We start from the raw sequence: 17,401 nt of genomic DNA, 5'->3' as shown, positions 1-17,401 counted from the left end.
GGCTCCGTTAAATCGAGTCTGTCTCACGTGTCCGCAGGACGCGCTGCGCCCCACATGAACGTGCCTTCATGTAAGAGGGGGTGGGGGGGCTGCCATCTATTTTAGGGTGTCTGTGTGCACCCAGGTTCACTGACAGGCATAATGTTTTCATAAAGTGATGAGTGTGCGTGTGTGTGTGTGTGTGTGTGGCAGTCCGTGTTACATAACAGCCTAACAGCAGCAAGGGACAGTAAAGCTGATTGGTTGGTGCTCAGCTGATATTTAATGGAGGGTCATAAAACACCTTGGTGACCAATAAAAAGAGAAAGGATGACGAATCCTGCTGAAGTTTCCAGGAGAAATTCAGAAAATATTGTCTCATTTTTTGTGACTGTTTAATTTTGATCTGAAAAATCTGTTTATTATGGTTTATTTGGGTTATTCTGATTTTCCATCCATCTTTGGAAAATCAGAAGCCCACAGCTCATCTGTGGGACTTGTTGCCTTCCTAAACCAGCAGCAATGCTTCTAGAATGAAGACATTCTTGAAATACTCTGTCTTGCCTCTTGAACTTCTCATATTTTGTCACAGTAGGACAACAAACTTTAATGTGCGTTAGTGAATTTTGATCACCACACAGATGTGAGGAGGATTGAGAGTGATATTTGTTAATATGTTTTTAATAATTAAAATCTGAAAAGTGAATCTGTCTCTGTCTGCTGTCAAATAAAGTCCAGTGAAGCTAGCTGACTTTGAGAGTCTGATCATTATTAAGCAGGATAAACCTGTGTGGATTTAATCCCAGATTAAATGGAGCTGTTATGTGAAGTATTTCTGGTTTAGTTTTCAGTACACATTTCTTACAAGTAGCTTTTTAGCATGATGTACATCAATAATTATTTAATATTGATTTAAAAAATGTTCTAAATAAAATGATTGAAAGTGTCATAAATGAAATAATCAGCCAGTGGAACAAGAACTTTTTCCATCAACATTAAGGAATTATTTACTTAAAACAAGCTCATGTATCTTGCTGAAAAACTAACTTAGTTTTGTCTTATTTCAAGTGTACTAAGATATCTGCACTAGAAACTGGACCAAAAATACTTGGTAAGATTCAGTGTTTTTGTAGTGCAGAGTGTTGGAGAGCACTGGAAAACGAACAGCATCACATAGACCAGTGGTCCCCATAGTGGGTCCTGGAGGTCCGGCATCCTGCATGTTTTAGTCTCTCCCTGGTTTAGCTCTCCTGGATCAAATGATGGCTCATTAGAGGTCTAAGAAGAACATTGACATGTTGAAAAGGTTGTTACTACCACCAGGGAGAGAACTAAAACATGCAGGTTGTCGGGCCTCCAGGACCGACTTTGGGGACTACTGCTCTAAACTGAAAGAAGCTGCCCTGGTAACTCTGAAAGAGCTGCACAGTACCACGGCTCAGGTGGGCGACTAGGTCAAAAGGAAAACTGGAGGTGAAATAAAGCGATGAGAAGTTTTCTTTGCAATTTACTTTAAGACTGCAGTCTTTCATATTAAACCATAGTTATGCAAAATAATGAATGTAGCAAAAACTGAACAATACAATTAATCACCCTGAAAACACAATCTCCACTGCAGGGTGGTGGCAGCATCATGCTATTGGGTGTGTTTCTTCAACAGAGAAAGGGAAGCTGGGGGGAGTTAATGGGAGCTGAACTCAGGGCAGTCTGGGAAGAAAAGCTGCTGGATGCAGGAAAAGACAAATTAAAGCTTCAGCAACAGAAAACATAAACTCAGCGCTCAAATCAAACCACAGGAGTTAGAAGAGCCTACTCAAAGTCCAGATGCAATTGCAACTGAAATCACAAGAGTTGATGTCAGTATTAAACTCCTGACTGAACTCAGGTTGTTTAGTAACAATACATCAGTAAAACATTCAGTTTTTAAATATAAAATACTCTTCTACAAAGTATTAACAGCACACTTTAAAAGTTAAATTTGTTTTTTTACAAACATTCTCCCTCCACTTCACACTTAAACACAACTGTTTTGATGTATTACACTGAATCCTAATGAAATACATTAATGTTTGGGATTACACTTTGACAAAAAAAAATATGAAAAGGTTAAAGGGGGATGAAAACGTTTGGTGGGTAGGTGGTCCTAACTCCTTCCTCCACACATTTACTTATTTCATTGAAAAACAGCATTTTAATGTTTCTGGTTTGCTCAGATATGACAGAATATTTGCAGACATGCTGTCCTCTCATCCTGTGTGCTGCTTGAGAACACTTCACTGAACATCTATTTTTAGTTATGCAATCCGAAATGTCAAAGGTTCCCTTCCAGTACAACTTGTTAAAGAGATCAGGTTAGAAAAGACCAACGAATCGGGTCACTTTTCAAATACTGAAAAGTAATTATGTTTTTTTTCCTTTTTAATCCTAAATCAGAGGCAGATCCTAAATATTTTTGAAACCTCCAATGGAAAGTTTTTACTGCAGTAAATTCCAGGCTAAAACTTCCAGTCTGTTTCATAATCAGATTTTACACATCAGATTCTGACTGTACCATCTGAACAAAAAAACTATGTTCAACATTATATTTTTGTTCCAATGACTCATTTACTAAAATCTGACTAGATATGTCCCAGTTATCTTCATTGTACTTCATCTGAAAATTAAATCTTAAAGTTGCAGACAGAACGTTTCCTGTTTGGCCTCAACATCACAAAAATGTAACACTGCGCAACAAATTACAAAAAGATTTACTCCAGGTAACTGAAATGACAGCTTCTCTGAGGAATCTGTCTGGACGAGATCAGACTGTTCCTGACCGTGAAGTTTAGACGATAAGACCCATGTTTTACAACCAAGTGAGGCGTTCAAGTTCATGCGGCTCATGTTACCCTGATTCTCCCTTAGCCGTACTGTGAGTACTGGATTACAAGGGTTTTCCCTCTACTGCTCAGGAAGTCGTAAAGGTGAAAACAGCAGCATAAACAAAGTTCCTTCTCTTCATGCTGAATGTTCCACAGTGCAGACATGAACAAGTATTAAAAATGTTTTTCACTGTAATTGAATCAAACCAGCATAATTTTTAATGAAGCAGAACCACCGCCTTGAGCACCCCACCTGTGGTTTTCTGATCCCCTCAGCCCACAAAAAAGCATCTGGACTGGGTTCCCTCTCTGTAAATCTCTCATTTCTGTTGGGCAAGATAAGTTCTAAGAAGAGGAGAGGTTGTTTTTCTACCATCTTTGAGGCCTTTGCTAGCTCAGATCTATTAAATTCTGCTGAGTACTTCTCGGTACTATGATTGCCAGACAGAATGTTCAGTTCACTTAGGAGTGACTTTCAGTCTGTCTTTAACCTGCAGAGGTTCAGTTAGCTCACCATTATGATGGTGACAGTGTGGCAGTAAACCCACTGACTTGATGCTCTGCTGTCTGTCCTACAGCTAGCCAACCACAGCTACGTCTGTTGGTTTCATCAGTTCATCCAGAAAATAACTTGTCTTAAAGGGTTTGCTTGATCTTTAATTATGGATTTCAACAATATTTACCATGTTGACAAGATATTTTACTCATAGATATCCTACATTGGCTACAGTTCTTTAATGTGGTTTGATTTTTCTTGATGTTGCATCTTTCAAACATATCATTGTGTGTGTGTGTGTGTGTGTGTGTGTGTGTGTGTGCGTGCGTGCGTGCGTGCGTGTGTTAGGACTTTGGTGTGAATTGAGTTCAGGTTAGGTTTGAGGTTAGCCAGGTACCGGTAATGGTTTAAGGTCAAGGTATAGAAATGAATGAGAAATTAATGCAAATGCTTGTGATAATAGAAAGACATACTTTTGTGTGAGTACTTGTTTAGTTATTGTATTTAGGACCATTACTGACATATTTACTAAACTTCTCTAGACCAGTGGATCTTATGGGGACCAAAGCCCAGTCACAGTAAGGTGGATCACTGGTTTGGAGTTGGAGGTAAGTTTTTAAAGACCTGGGGTGTGAATTAGGTTGTAGGATGTGAGTTATTCCTCAGAGCTAACCCTCACAGCTAACCCTAGCTCTGAGGAATAAGGGAATGCACAGATCAGGCTGGACAGAGTTGGAGGTTGTTTACATGTTCTGTTTGACTTGCTATCACGCTTCCTGTTGAAAAGATAAAAAGGAACACCCAGAGCTATAAAACATCTCTGTTAAAAATAAATAAATAAACCAAAACAGCAAAAGATAAGCCATGCCATTCTAATGTCACAAACTCAGCCAAATATTTTGGAAAAAATACAGTGGATCACAAGATAATTCAAAATGTGTTAAATTAAACATAAAAATGATGGCCATCTCTGAATTTACAATTTGAATTTGCTATAGACATGAGGCAGCTGCTGATGTGAATCATTTTTCCTGAGTATCATTTTGTTTTGTTGCACAACATAAAAACCCAATCCATTAAAGATTCTGTTTGTACCATTATGAAATGGTATCCCAGTTCTTAATCATTAGTGTACGAGTCCAACTGCAGACCAGGTATTCAAACAGGTGCATGTGGAGATTCTGTGTGGTGTAAAAAGGTCCAAAGCAGATTTAAGAGTCTTGTATTTCCATGTTTTTTCCCACCACCTTCCAGTGTTATTGTGCTCCAGGGTGAGGTACTAACCCCCATCAGTCTGTGTACTGGTGTATGAATGTGTGTGTGAATGTGGCTCAAGTGTAAAGTACTCTCAGTGGTTGCTATGAATTTGCTATAGACATGAAGAAAAGTAGAAAAGTCACATATAAATTCAGTCTATTTATATTCCCCAGTGTTAAAAACTTGTCCACAGAACTGAGAAAAAGACTGAGGCAAACCAGACAAAAGCTTTAGATGAGCTCTAAAGCTTCCATTAAGACAGCAGTAGCGGTAACTACTGTTTGCTGCATTCAGTGTTTGTGTTTTCTTTTTTTCGAAATGCTAATCATGCAAGATGGGTGGGATCTTAAAGTGTCCCTAGTGGAAGCTGCCTTAAGGAATTTTAATGAGCTTTAATTGCTCTGCTGTTCCTCTCGGCCACAACATCCATATCAAGACTGAGCAGGTCCGAGGATCATTTCTACAGACGGAACAACCAGGTAGGTCTCTATGATTCTCTTAGCAAAGCTGTACTAACAAGATGACTTGCTTTGGTAAAGAAAGATTAACCCACTTCCAGGCCAGTCCCAAACATGATGGACTGATAGATTACTGTAGCGCCATTAAGGGTCATTAAACTGTCTCCACAACTTCCTCAAGAGAAACAACAAGGTCCTCCATTTAGTCAGAGAGCAACTCTTTTACAGATCAAGAACTGGGCAAAATGGAAGTGAAGGTGTCCGTCAAAGGCATCCCACGTGTTGTGTGTGGAGTTACAGAGGAGACAACGTGCCAAGATGTGGTACTAGTGTTGGCTCAATCTCTTGGTAAGTATCTTTATAAGTCCACACACTGCTGAAACTATGTCAGATGTGTTGGCTAAACACCGTCATTGTCCTTTTTCAGGGCAGCCAGGACGCTATGCCTTGCGAGAGAAGTTCAAAGACTTTGAGCGGTGCATGACCCCCAATGAACGACTTCTGGAGACATTGAAGAAATATGGGGAACAGGCCAAGGAGGTCCAGCTCAGTCTCCAACACGGTGGGGTCTCCGCTTGGGATGAAATGGGCAAAGTGAAAGTTGGCAGATACCAGCCTTGTCCGCCACTGAGACGGAAAGACGTTGGGTCTAAAATGCGGAGAGGCAGCGGTTCCCTAAGCTTGCACCGCCAAAGTTTGCCTCCACTGACCTGTTTGAGAGAAGAGGCTGAGCAGAAGAAAGACACTCTGAAGATGCCTAGAAGAAAGTCTCTGACTCTCATGGAGGAAGCCTGGGAATGGCTGGAAAGTCTTGGCAAAGGAAAGGTCTACAATACGACTTGTGACAAGCCAAGGAAGAAGAGGATTGATAAAAGGGGACGGGCCTCTTTGGATTTGTCCCTTTTTGCCACAAAAGAACATCAAGATCAAAGCAGCAGAGGTACAGACAGAGGTCAGAAAAGTTCAAAATCAGACTTTGACCATCAAACATCTTGCTGCATCAGTAATCAGACCAAGGAGAAAAGCAGGCGCTCAAAGAACACCCAAGAGGTAAAATCTGACCTGAGCACCTCAATCTGCGCACCAGCAACCCAAGATGAGAAAAATCGTCTTAGAGACTCAATCATATGTCAGCTGCTGTGCTTGCAAGATTTACAAGTCCAGATAACAAACACAGACAAACAAATTTTGGACCTTGAGCAGAAGCAGAAGGCCAAAAGAACTGAAGAAGTAGTCCAGGAGAGGCTTGTGGCTGAGGAGATGGAATACATCAAATTTTGGGAGAATGAACTGAAAGCTGAGGAGAGTTACGAGAAAGATTTGCAGCGTCAGTTCCTCGAGATGAGAGCCAAGGCTGCAGATTGCAAAGCTAAACTGGAGGAGTACAGGCGCAAAATGCAGGGCTTGGATTTTTTTGGCAATCTGAACATTGCTCAAGAAGACCGGAGGGTTTTAGAAGCTCGTGAAAAAGTCGCAACCAAGATATTCAACAGTTCAAAAAAGGAAGAAAATATGGAAGGATCAGAGGCCAGTGTGGAAGGAAATGTCAACAGGAAGTTCCTGCCCAAAGAAGAGCACAGCACCCCTCATGCTCTAGTTCCTCCAAATCAGATAAGAGAGCGGCGGCCCACGGGACCCACCGAGCTGAGGGAGTGGTGGAAGCGTTGGTCAGAAGCTCAAAAGGCTCAACCCCAGGATGAAAGGAAGGTGATCCACCGCTCTGAGCTCACCATTTACCTGAGGGGTACCAAGGTTTAGGACCAGCTCACAACGATCCAAACTCCTGTTTGTGACATCACCATGAGATCTCCACCAGGACATCTTCAATGAACCAGAGCAACATTATTCTGCTTTCACTGCTATAATATTATCCTTCGCATGACAACAGGTTCATGTTTACACTCTAAAGGCTTTAACTGCCATTCTTATGCACCTGGAACTTTGTGCATCACCAAACACATAACTGATTCTCTAATTTTACTTGTGTGTACTTTGTATCCAGTACTTTCTGAACCTGTTGGATTACGGATTAAAAGGAGTGAATTTTAAAAAGAGCGCTTTCTTGACAAGTGTGTATTAATAAGCCCCAGTTAAGGCTTAAATGTACAAAAAAGTACAATTTAAACTATATTCTCAGGTTATCTTTGATATTAAATTCTGTATTATGAAACATTTAAAAATAAAAATCAACTCCAAGATTGCAAATACTTTTTCACAGCACTGAAAAAGTATTTTCAGTGCTTATCTGAAAATAAGTTTTTGTACTAATTTTACATTTAATTTCAACCATTTCCAAGTCTTAATTTTCACATTTTATTGTGTAGTTTATTTCATTTACAGCTAGTATTTGCATGGTAAGAAAATATTTTCCTGCGTATAGCTTTTGGTTGCCCGGGTCATTCAGTCACCACAAGGTGGGGCTGCAGTGCCTTCCTTAGATTGCTGCGCTTTGATACAAAATAAAGCAAATAGACATGGAATGCATGTCGAGTTCCACCAAAGCTTCAGAATATGCCATGTGACCAGACTTCACAAAAGAAACGTTTTTCAGAAACGACAAATCCTTGAATTTCATAAAACTTTATTCAGTTGTTTCATTCAAGACCATTAACAAAAGTACATGAGAACCTCAGTACACGGTTCAACTGAAAACCTGTTGATCATCAAACCAAAAAAAAAAAAAAAAAAAAGAAAAATTCAGATCTGACAGCAACTTTATGTTCAGAGGCACGACAGCTCATCCTTTTGTCTCCAGAGAACAACAACTGAGATCCTGATTCAGTTTGTTTTTATTTGATTAAATCAGAATTTCTCACAGATAACCCTTCTCCTTAGTTAAATTATATGTGAAATTGGGAGATTAAACCCAGAGAGGGGAAAAAAAAAACAAAACAAAAAAAACACGCACACACACAAGATACAGTATAATTCAACCCACAGGTTTGGGATGCATATTTGTATTATTTCTACTAGGGGGAAAAAAAAGCCACCCTAAGATTGTTTTCAATATTTTGGCGGTTGGCTGGGAAGAAATGCATCTAATTTTTATTTATTCTTTTGTCGTTTTATTTTGTTTGCAGTTTTAGGCACCTTATATTTATTCAATATTAGCAGATCAAGTTTCAATAATAATAAAATAAAATAAAAAAAAATAAAGCAAAATTATGTGCAAGAAAGGAAATAGTATAAAAGAACTGCAGATATAAGATGCCACAAGGAATTCTGCACCTGGGAAAAACTTAAGTGGAGCATGTGAATACCAAGAAGGCATGTCAAGGCTCTAGACTGGTAAAGGTAACATCCTTCAGAGAAACTACTTTGACATTCACATACGTCACACTCACGCCATGCTTTTATACTCCAGCCTTTTTCAATAAAGCATTTTAAAAACTGCTCAAAAAAACCGAGCAGAGATGAATCCTCAAAAGTTCGCACATGTATGAAATATGATCCTCCTTATGGAGGGAACCATTGCTTTAAGCGTTTTGTAGGAAAAAAGTACACTGGAGAAAACTTGGTAATCAAAAGTTTTCCAGTACGTAAAGGAGCGATGAGGAACAGAAACAAAGCAGAGGTTTAAAGACATGCCAGCAATAAAAAAAAAAAAATAAAAAAAAAACTCATCTTACCCAGTCAGACTAATGGACCGATTACAGGTGCAGAATTCCAAACGAAGCGGACTTGGAAAAAGATCGGGACGCTGACAGCCACACAGTCAGTTGTCAAACGGACTTAGAGGGACAAGGCCCCTTAGGAACAAATACCTCCAATTGACATTAATCTCTTCTAGATTACATCTCTCTCTCTCTCTCTCTCACACACACACACACACACACACACACACACACACTCTGAACCCAGAGACAATCATGGAGAGGAGGAGGGGACGTTCCCTTACAGGTGAGGGCAAAGGATTACACATGCCACTTGTTGCATGCGCGCGTTATATTTCATGGATGAGTTGGTTCACAAGCAGTATGTCAGATCGGTTTCCCTTATTGCCCCCTGCTGTTTCCCTCAGGGACTGCATCCCTCCAAGGCCTGATGGGGCTGGCTGCGTATTGCTCAGTCAATAACTCCAGGCTGCCGAGTCTTCCGCTCCAAACTGAAGCCCTGCACAACACGGAGAAAATTTTATCAAGTTTGTTTCAATGAGAATATCTTTGACTCATTTTTGACTCAAATCTGACTTTTAAAAATCACAGTAAGAAAATTTCAAATGTCATAAAATTCATTTTAGCAAACTTCCGTTAAAGATCTTTTCTCACCACATAGCTGGAGTTAATATGCAAGCAATTTTTTTCATCATATTGCACACTGTTATACAACCTGACCACATACTACTGCAATTCAAACCCATCATGCATCTCTACAAGAGGACAAGAAAAACCTTTGAAACCAGTTTCATTATTGTAAAATCATTAGTATGCATTTTAAACCTAAATTCTTATCCAATATAATCATAATGTCTATTATTTTTCAAAGATTAATTTTCAGTAATTTCATTTAGATGATAAAATAAAAAAAGAACAAACCAGAAGAGACCGTAACATACTGAGGTGCAGAACACAGGTTAGCCAGAAGGTGGCGTCTGTTACACTCACATATTCATGGAACAAACAACCAGAAACAATGGAAACCAGGCACCTTTGAAATGGTGCAAACCAGTGATCCACCCATTCATATCTGCCACTGCTTATAGCAGTTAATTTTCTGATATTTGATGTTTTGGGACACTGTATTGTCCCTCACTTTACTCTAGTTTTTATGTCTTTTTTGGATGCATGTACTTTCTATAACATCAATTGCCACTTGGGAGTTGAATAAACCCGAACCTGTTTTTATACTGTTTATGTCTATTAGTTAGTCATTTCTTATGTAGATGTTTTTTGTTGAGGTTTTATTTTTATTTACTTTTAATAGAACTACGTGTGTATGGAGGACCAAAACCGACATAATAAAAAATAATAAATATATAAATAAAAGAATAAATATATATTTTGATAAGAAATAAAAGTATAAATATATTTTTGGAGTACCAAAACTGACATAAAAAGAAATGTATAAATAAGAATAAATATATAAATACAGGAATAAATAAAAGCATCAATATATATTTTGATAAGAAATAAAAACATAAATATATATGTAGTGTTTTCTTTTCCTTACACATGAGTTTCCGTCAAGTAATGTATATATTTTCTTTTTCCATTTCCCCTAAACATGCGTTTTGTCAAGAAAAATTAATATTTTGCTTTGTCTTTTTTTGCGTCTCCCTTTTCCATTTGCTGTATTTCTGCTGCATCAACATGTTAATGAGGAGAGCTGTCCAGCTCCTCTACTATTGGCCAATAGAGCTTTGGAACCAACGTCACTGCGTGAGACGTTGTTGGGCGTTCAGCTCGCTCAGTGCATTCTTTACAGGCCACTGACTAAAACAAACTTTATCCCGGTGGTTTTAATGTGTTACCAACTGCAGTGACGTAAGTTGTGAGTTGGATATTCCAATGTCTGCCGAGAAAGCAGTGCTTAGCTCTAGTTTGATCCGATTTATGAAGGCTAATGTCGGCCAGCCGTTCTCCGGCTCCCTCCTCAAACGCTCGGAGGTTCACTTTGGGCTGTCAACAAATTTCCGAACTGAACACTCCTGTCAACAAATGTTAATAAATGCAGGGTTTCCCCCAGTGTATTATAGGCCTGGTGGCCTTTCTTTTTTCCTCTAGGAAAATAAAAGAAAAAAATTGCCTTTTTTTTAAGCCGGACTGCAAGCGTTTCTGTTGCTCCGAGCGTTTCACTATCAAAGCAGATTTATTCCTAAAAGATATGTTTATAGTTTATGAATTTAAAGCCGGACCAATCACACCGCTGGGCCTCTGCGCGTAGCTAAAGTTAACCTCAGCACGGATCCCGCGAGCCTCCTTTCACTCAAACTGGACACAGGCTGACCGCTATAGATAATTACATCACCCCCTTGTGAGGAATTATGATTAGTTATGAGGAGTTATTGATTAAGGTAAGAGTTTAAACCCACCACGTTAGCTCTGGTTACGCAGCTCTACGTGAACCGCAGGAATAACTTGTAGTCGCGCTTTCAGTGGTGCTTTGAGGAGCGGTGAGAATGATGTATATTTGTGAACAAAACATTATGCGGCGTTTACATCTCAACATGCTGCCCAGCGCTTTGCCCTGTCTTCCCTGTAAAGTTTAGGCCTGTGTTCCCGGTTGGCCAGTGCGTTTGTGGTTAACGACCCAGCGCTAATCACTCATTGTGCAGGTTTAACCCGGTGAGGACAATTCGCGCTCTCCTCGCAGTCACACATCACGCTGATTTTATATTATTATTAGTATTATTTTTCCGGTTACACCAAGCACCAAACCGTATCAAATGTTTTGCCCACTTAGTCAGACAGAGTTAATGTGCGCGGCCACCGGACATCTGAAAAACTCGTCCAGAAACTCGACCAACCGAAATAGTTTGTGCGTCCCCTTGTTAAAAACTCAACAGACATGAAATGAAAGAGCTACTAAAGCCACATTAGCAGCATTGAATTAAATCTCCCATTTGTTGCGCATCTCTGCGTAGTGCAGCAGGTTTAACTCTGATGAGTTACTGAGCAGGGCCAGTCCAAGGGTGTATGAGGCCTGGAGCAGAATCTGACTTAGAGGCCCCTTTTGTTGCTAAAAACATCAGCACATCTAACAGCTTCTGTGTTCGGTTTAGTGAAATCTAGAACAGGGGGAGTAGTTTAATTGGCAAACCTAAAAAACAATAAATTATAACTGCAGTTTACTAAATTGTATTTGTGAACAAATGGAGCTGAAACTCAAAGATTAAACTCACAGCATCAGATAGTAGCTGTGGTAACAAACCAATCTAACTATGAATATTGTTCTTTGAACTTGTTCTTTGGCAAGTTTACTTCTACAAAGTAAACTTGCCAGCTCCTTAAAATCTTACATCTAAATGTTAAATAATTTAAAGTCTTTTAATTTATATATGCTGAAACCATTATGTCAAATTTAGCAGCAATGATCATCTCAATAAACAAACGCTACATTTATATATCTGTTAAAATATTAGCATTTATGGGGCCCCTGAAGCTCTGGGGGGCCTGATGGAGGTGTTGACTTAATTTGGATTAAACAGAAGTGGAAATAATTGATATTCATTTTAATTGTATTTTTTGATTAGTTGTTTATAAGACTAGTTGCGGGTTTATATAGCAGTTCATTGACATTGTTTTCCATAACATATAATTACCCAGTGATATTTTTACTTTTATTGTCTACTTAACATCTTTCAATACAAAAACACGGTGGACCGCCTCGGCGCCCCGACCACCGGGCTTAGCAAGTTTTCTGGGGGAAACCCTGAAATGCCTTTCCTTCTGACCAACTGATACAAAAAAAGTGGTAATTCATGCTTTTACATGAAACAGACTAACCTCTTAAAATGTCAAGTCATATTCAATATTTTAAATAATTTTAATGTTAAATAATCTAATGTTTTCTTTAATAGCTTCCATATTGTGTGCCACANATTCCCACAGCGCTGAATCAGATCTCACAATGCATTGTGGGAAGAATACATATTTCGTGTGACTATTCATGTTTTGCTTACATAAAATTATTACTTGTCTGAATTTTTGAGTGTAAATTAAAATCTTTACTAAGAAAATTGAAATAGTTTTTAGAAATTAACTATTAATTTTCTTCATGTTTTTTATTTTGGACCATGAGTAAGAACAACATGTGTGAAGCTTATAGTCGTCGGTCTCGCTTTTCAATGGTGACACGTATATCATAATATACCTGACAGTAGTCACAGCTACTCTGTGCTAGTGTTGGCTTAAGTGTGTCAGATCTGCTTATATCTATTTTTCATGACAAATTTTAGATGCTGGGTTTAAAGGGATGGGCACAGGTGGCAGGCACCTTAAAATTTCTGCTGGAATTTTCTAGTTTTACTTTTATTGTCTACTTAACATCTTTCAATACAAAAACACGGTGGACCGCCCCGACCACCAGGCTTAGCAAGTTTTCTGGGGGAAACCCTGAAATGCCTTTCCTTCTGACCAACTGATACAAAAAAGGTGGTAATTCATGCTTTTACATGAAACAGACTACCCTCTTAAAATGTCAAGTCATATTCAATATTTTAAATAATTTTAATGTTAAATAATCTAATGTTTTCTTTAATAGCTTCCATATTGTGTGCCACATTGACTAGAAATCAGTGTGTAACCAATCACGATCGACTGGTGGATCGTGGAAGTCGATCTCAGCAGTAAGTAACAAACTGAACGCCGCCCAGTGGCTAAAACCACCGCGACCTCTTATCAAAATATTCATACATATACTTCTGTCGTAGTACCCCCAAGACTTTAAAACCACTTTCACGCCTGGCCCTAAGTGACTTGACATTTGGCAACACATTAAAACCACCGGGATAAAGTTTGTTTTAGTCTGTGGCCTGTAAAGAATGCACTGAGCGAGCTGAACGGCCAACAACGTCTCACACAGTGACGTTGGTTCCAAAGCTCTGTTGGCCAATAGTAGAGGAGCTGGACAGCTCTCCTCATTAACATGTTGATGCAGCAGAAATACAGCAAATGGAAAAGGGAGACGCAAAAAAAAGACAAAGCAAAATATTAATTTTTCTTGACAAAACGCATGTTTAGGGGAAATGGAAAAAGAAAATATATACATTACTTGACGGAAACTCATGTGTAAGGAAAAGAAAACACTACATATATATTTATGTTTTTATTTCTTATCAAAATATATATTGATTTTTTTATTTCTTATTATGTTGGTTTTGGTCCTCCATACGTGTGCTGTGTTCTGTGAATTGCATAGTGAGGTTATTTGCTCTGCTTACTTATCTTAGGATGAAATGCAGCTATCTTTTGCATATTTACTCTGCTGTGCACTGTAAATATGATTATTAATCTACATTGCAATGTAGATTAATATGCACTATCCCTAACAAACTGAAATGAAGAAAACTCCAACGAGCGTTGTATCAAAGTGAAAAGGTGCAGTGTACCTTTGAATTGTCGGGACCCCGAGGCTGCCGTAGGATGACCAGACGAGGAGCGCTGGCGTCATCCAGAGTGATGCTCTTCAATCGGTTCACCAGGCGGTCGGGACGTGGAGTGGCCACCGGTTTGGGTCCCTCACTGTGACATCACACACACGTCAGTCAGAGCCATTTGTTTCAGCTTAAGTTCATCTTTAACATGCCCTGCATTTCAGGAAGGCTCTGCGTCTAATGGTGGGTTCTCACCTAACTCTCCGTACATTGCAGGCACTACATTTTCCAGTGCGCTGATTGAAGACAACTGAAAACTCCACCTCATCTCCGATCTGGAGCTCCACGCCATCCTGCACTTCTTTCACGTGGAAGAACAGCTTCTTGCTCTCTCCGACCTCGTACGTAATGAAGCCAAACTGAGGGGAGCCAGGTAAACAGGCATTCATTTTCAATCCGTTCCTCTGCATCATCACAGGGATCAAATCATAACCGGTGTGACTTCTGTTTTAAAACCTGCCACTAAATATATGATCTGCTCAGAAAGATATTTTTGGGTTTATACTGAAAGCTGAAGACAGAGCAGATGTGCTCTTAATAGGTTTATACAGGAATCCCAGAGTTGAATTTACTAGTTTTTACTACCTCTACAATATTTTTACTACCAACACAAAATTGAGCCAATTTCACGCCGATTTCCTCAATTTTGAGAGATCGGTGATCAGCCAATATCTACATAAAGTTGATCTCATCCTCTGATCTTTTCTACTTCAGTAAAGGTCTAAAAATCAGCCACTTTCCTCTCCTGCTCTGCAGCGAGAGGTTTGACTGACAGACTGGCCACCAGGTCATGTCTGCAAGCTGGTCATTATCAATAGTGACCCCACTGTTACCAGCTCAGAGACTTTCTTCCTATATTTAGCGACATTTCAATCAAAAAAAATGGTACTGGCTAAAATCGAAATCGGCAGGTCAAACTTTTTATAGATTGATAATCTATGATCTGTGAGAAAGCTGCATGCAAGATCACCGCTCATGTAAGAAAACTTTATCCCACTCACTTGAAGGTCTAACTGTGACTTTATCTTGACCAAAACCTTGCATGTTAAAAACAGAAAGCACCATTTTCAGGGCTTATCCTAAATCCATAAGACTTAGGATATATATATATTTTTAAAGAATATCAGTAAAATGCAATAACATTCCAATTTCACAAGCCAATGTTTTATTCTCAATAGAATATTAGTTTGCTACTAATTGACAACATTGGGACAACTCAATTACAAGGTTCAAGGGTATCATATTTCACAGGTCATTGAAAAGTTTATATAAACAAACGTCCAAGTGCAGAGGAAATTAAGTGTTTCGGTGACCAACACACCAACTCTGTCAGATCATCATTACAATTAGAGCACCTGTTTAAATGAGCTAATCAACCACCGCTGTGTTCAGATCATTTTATAATCCCAAAATAAACATCAAGCCTGAAATCATGAAACTGTTAAGGACTGAATGTGTTGCCCTTTGTGTGGGAAATGTTTGTGGGTTTTATGGTGTTGAATTTTCATGCGTATAGTGGAGCTGTTTGTTGCTATGGCAACAAGTCTGCGTGTAGCTAGCCGACACGGAATGTGAAGGAGGGGGTTGGAGAAAGTAAAAGCTAAAAGCTGTCAAAAAGAAGGATTGCAATTAACTAGGCCTGCCATAATAATCAATGAATTAATCGCATGATAAATTATTTTCCATTTGGACCATAATACTCAAAGAGATGCTCCCCTTCAGTATCGTTGAAAAACAAGCTTATTGAGAAAATGCCCAGTACAAAGCAGCTGGTTTGCACTACCTGCCACTTTTACCCGTTTTCCCTGTCTAAGTAAAATATTTTTTTGAAATGTAACTTTGGTTGCACAGACGTCATAATCCATTTTAGTTATTGTTGCTTTGGTTACTTTATTTAAAATGTGCTGCAGGGATACAAATTTACTAAATTAAAGTTTGCTGGCCTTTGAAAGGGCAAACTTACATTTTTATGCCATTATGATTATACTTGAAAATAGTCTCAAAGCTTAAATATTATGGTATATTGCAATAATTTACAAGGCAGTGTATCATCCACCAAGTTTTACATTGTGACAGGCCTGAAGCTCAGTTTTCCTGTAGCCCTACATCCGAAGCAGCACCGTAAAATCCAGCTTGCAAGGTCACTCCTGTCTGGTGAACTCTACCTGGTCCTTGACGCACTCCACTGGAGCTCTGCGCTGAGGAACAACGTTGCATGCCATCTTCTGGCCAGTCTGGGTGACTGTGCAAACTTGGAACTTAACATGTTCCCCCTTCTGCAGGCAGTCTGCCTTGTTCGTCATCCCCATGATTCCAAAGGGATAGTTCTGCCCCTTGTCTTCACCTGGGAACAAACCAAACCTACTCATGTTAACCTGACTGGATGTGTTTGTAGGTTGTAGCTGTGCTGCTTTCTAACGCGACACAGACCTTCCTCAGTCACTTCAATGAGTCCTTGGTATTCAGTCTGGGAGGGATCCACGCTGCGGATGGGACGGATGATTTTTCCCGCCAACACGGACGCACCAACATCGTCACCAGTACCATTCACTAAACAAAGAAAAATTTATAATATAAAAGACATGATAACCAATATTAAAATGAATAAAAACAAGTCATCCTCCCTTACCTGCAGCCACCTTGGTAACCTTTTCAGCACTAACTTTGTTTCCTTTCCCCTTAGAGAGAGTATATTCCACCGTGTCACCCAGCTCCAAATTATCCACATCCCCACACATTTCACTGAAAGAAAAACCAAAACATGGTGGCACTTTCCACATGTTCACCCCCAACCAATGACTCCACCCAGAGCTACTCTACCTGTAGTGAAAGAAAACTTCCTGGTCATGGTTTGCTGTCTCGATGAAGCCAAAGTTATCCTTCAGTGCAGCAACAAATCCGTGCAGCCGTCTGGAGCTGGAGGCGTTGCGGTTGAGAACCCTGATGGAAACTGCGCTCTGATGGCCCGTTCGCTTCACTTCATTGATGCAGAACTCCACCTATTGGACAAACAGTTCATCACAGAAACTTTTTACAGGTTTTCATTCAAGTATGAGTAGACTTATGATGAATTAGCTTTCAGTCTACAACTTCGGGCACAACTAGGGCTGATTGATCATCATTAATTATTGAAATAATTGTTAACTGGAGCATGCAGAATAAAAAATAGGCCATTTGCTGAAAGAACAACTCACTCAGAACAGTAATTAAACCAAAACTGTGTACAATTTTTTGAATACATTTTGTATTTAAGACG

The 17,401-nt window shown here is 39.3% G+C and overlaps 2 protein-coding genes across 3 annotated transcripts in view; one reads left to right on the top strand and one right to left on the bottom strand.

The window, feature by feature from the left end:
• Nucleotides 1-3,781: 3,781 nt before the first annotated feature.
• Nucleotides 3,782-7,252, top strand: rassf11 (Ras association domain family member 11). 2 transcript variants are annotated; one of them, XM_007540875.2, is made up of 3 exons: nucleotides 3,782-5,072; nucleotides 5,280-5,399; nucleotides 5,479-7,252. In XM_007540875.2, the coding sequence occupies exons 1-3, from the start codon at nucleotides 4,979-4,981 to the stop codon at nucleotides 6,807-6,809; spliced, it is 1,545 nt and encodes a 514-aa protein (XP_007540937.2). In that variant the 5' UTR covers nucleotides 3,782-4,978; the 3' UTR covers nucleotides 6,810-7,252. The 2 variants fall into 2 exon arrangements, with proteins under 2 accessions (XP_007540937.2, XP_016520811.1); XM_016665325.1 differs by having other exon boundaries at nucleotides 3,782-5,399.
• A 363-nt stretch (nucleotides 7,253-7,615) lies between these two features.
• Nucleotides 7,616-17,401, bottom strand: part of csde1 (cold shock domain containing E1, RNA-binding) — a gene marked incomplete at its 5' end in the record, with an annotated part of 17,874 nt that continues 8,088 nt past the window's right edge. Inside the window, 7 exons of the mRNA XM_016665327.1 lie at nucleotides 7,616-9,164; nucleotides 14,101-14,233; nucleotides 14,341-14,504; nucleotides 16,311-16,489; nucleotides 16,576-16,695; nucleotides 16,775-16,887; nucleotides 16,966-17,144. Of these exons, the coding sequence (XP_016520813.1) occupies nucleotides 9,117-9,164; nucleotides 14,101-14,233; nucleotides 14,341-14,504; nucleotides 16,311-16,489; nucleotides 16,576-16,695; nucleotides 16,775-16,887; nucleotides 16,966-17,144 (936 nt within the window). The remainder of the gene's footprint in view (nucleotides 9,165-14,100; nucleotides 14,234-14,340; nucleotides 14,505-16,310; nucleotides 16,490-16,575; nucleotides 16,696-16,774; nucleotides 16,888-16,965; nucleotides 17,145-17,401) is intronic.

This window comes from Poecilia formosa, unplaced genomic scaffold (genome assembly GCF_000485575.1).
Source record: "Poecilia formosa unplaced genomic scaffold, Poecilia_formosa-5.1.2 Scaffold570, whole genome shotgun sequence".
Taxonomy (NCBI): domain Eukaryota; kingdom Metazoa; phylum Chordata; class Actinopteri; order Cyprinodontiformes; family Poeciliidae; genus Poecilia; species Poecilia formosa.
Note: the sequence above shows the minus strand (reverse complement) of the source record. Positions and strands in the feature narration are given on the sequence as shown.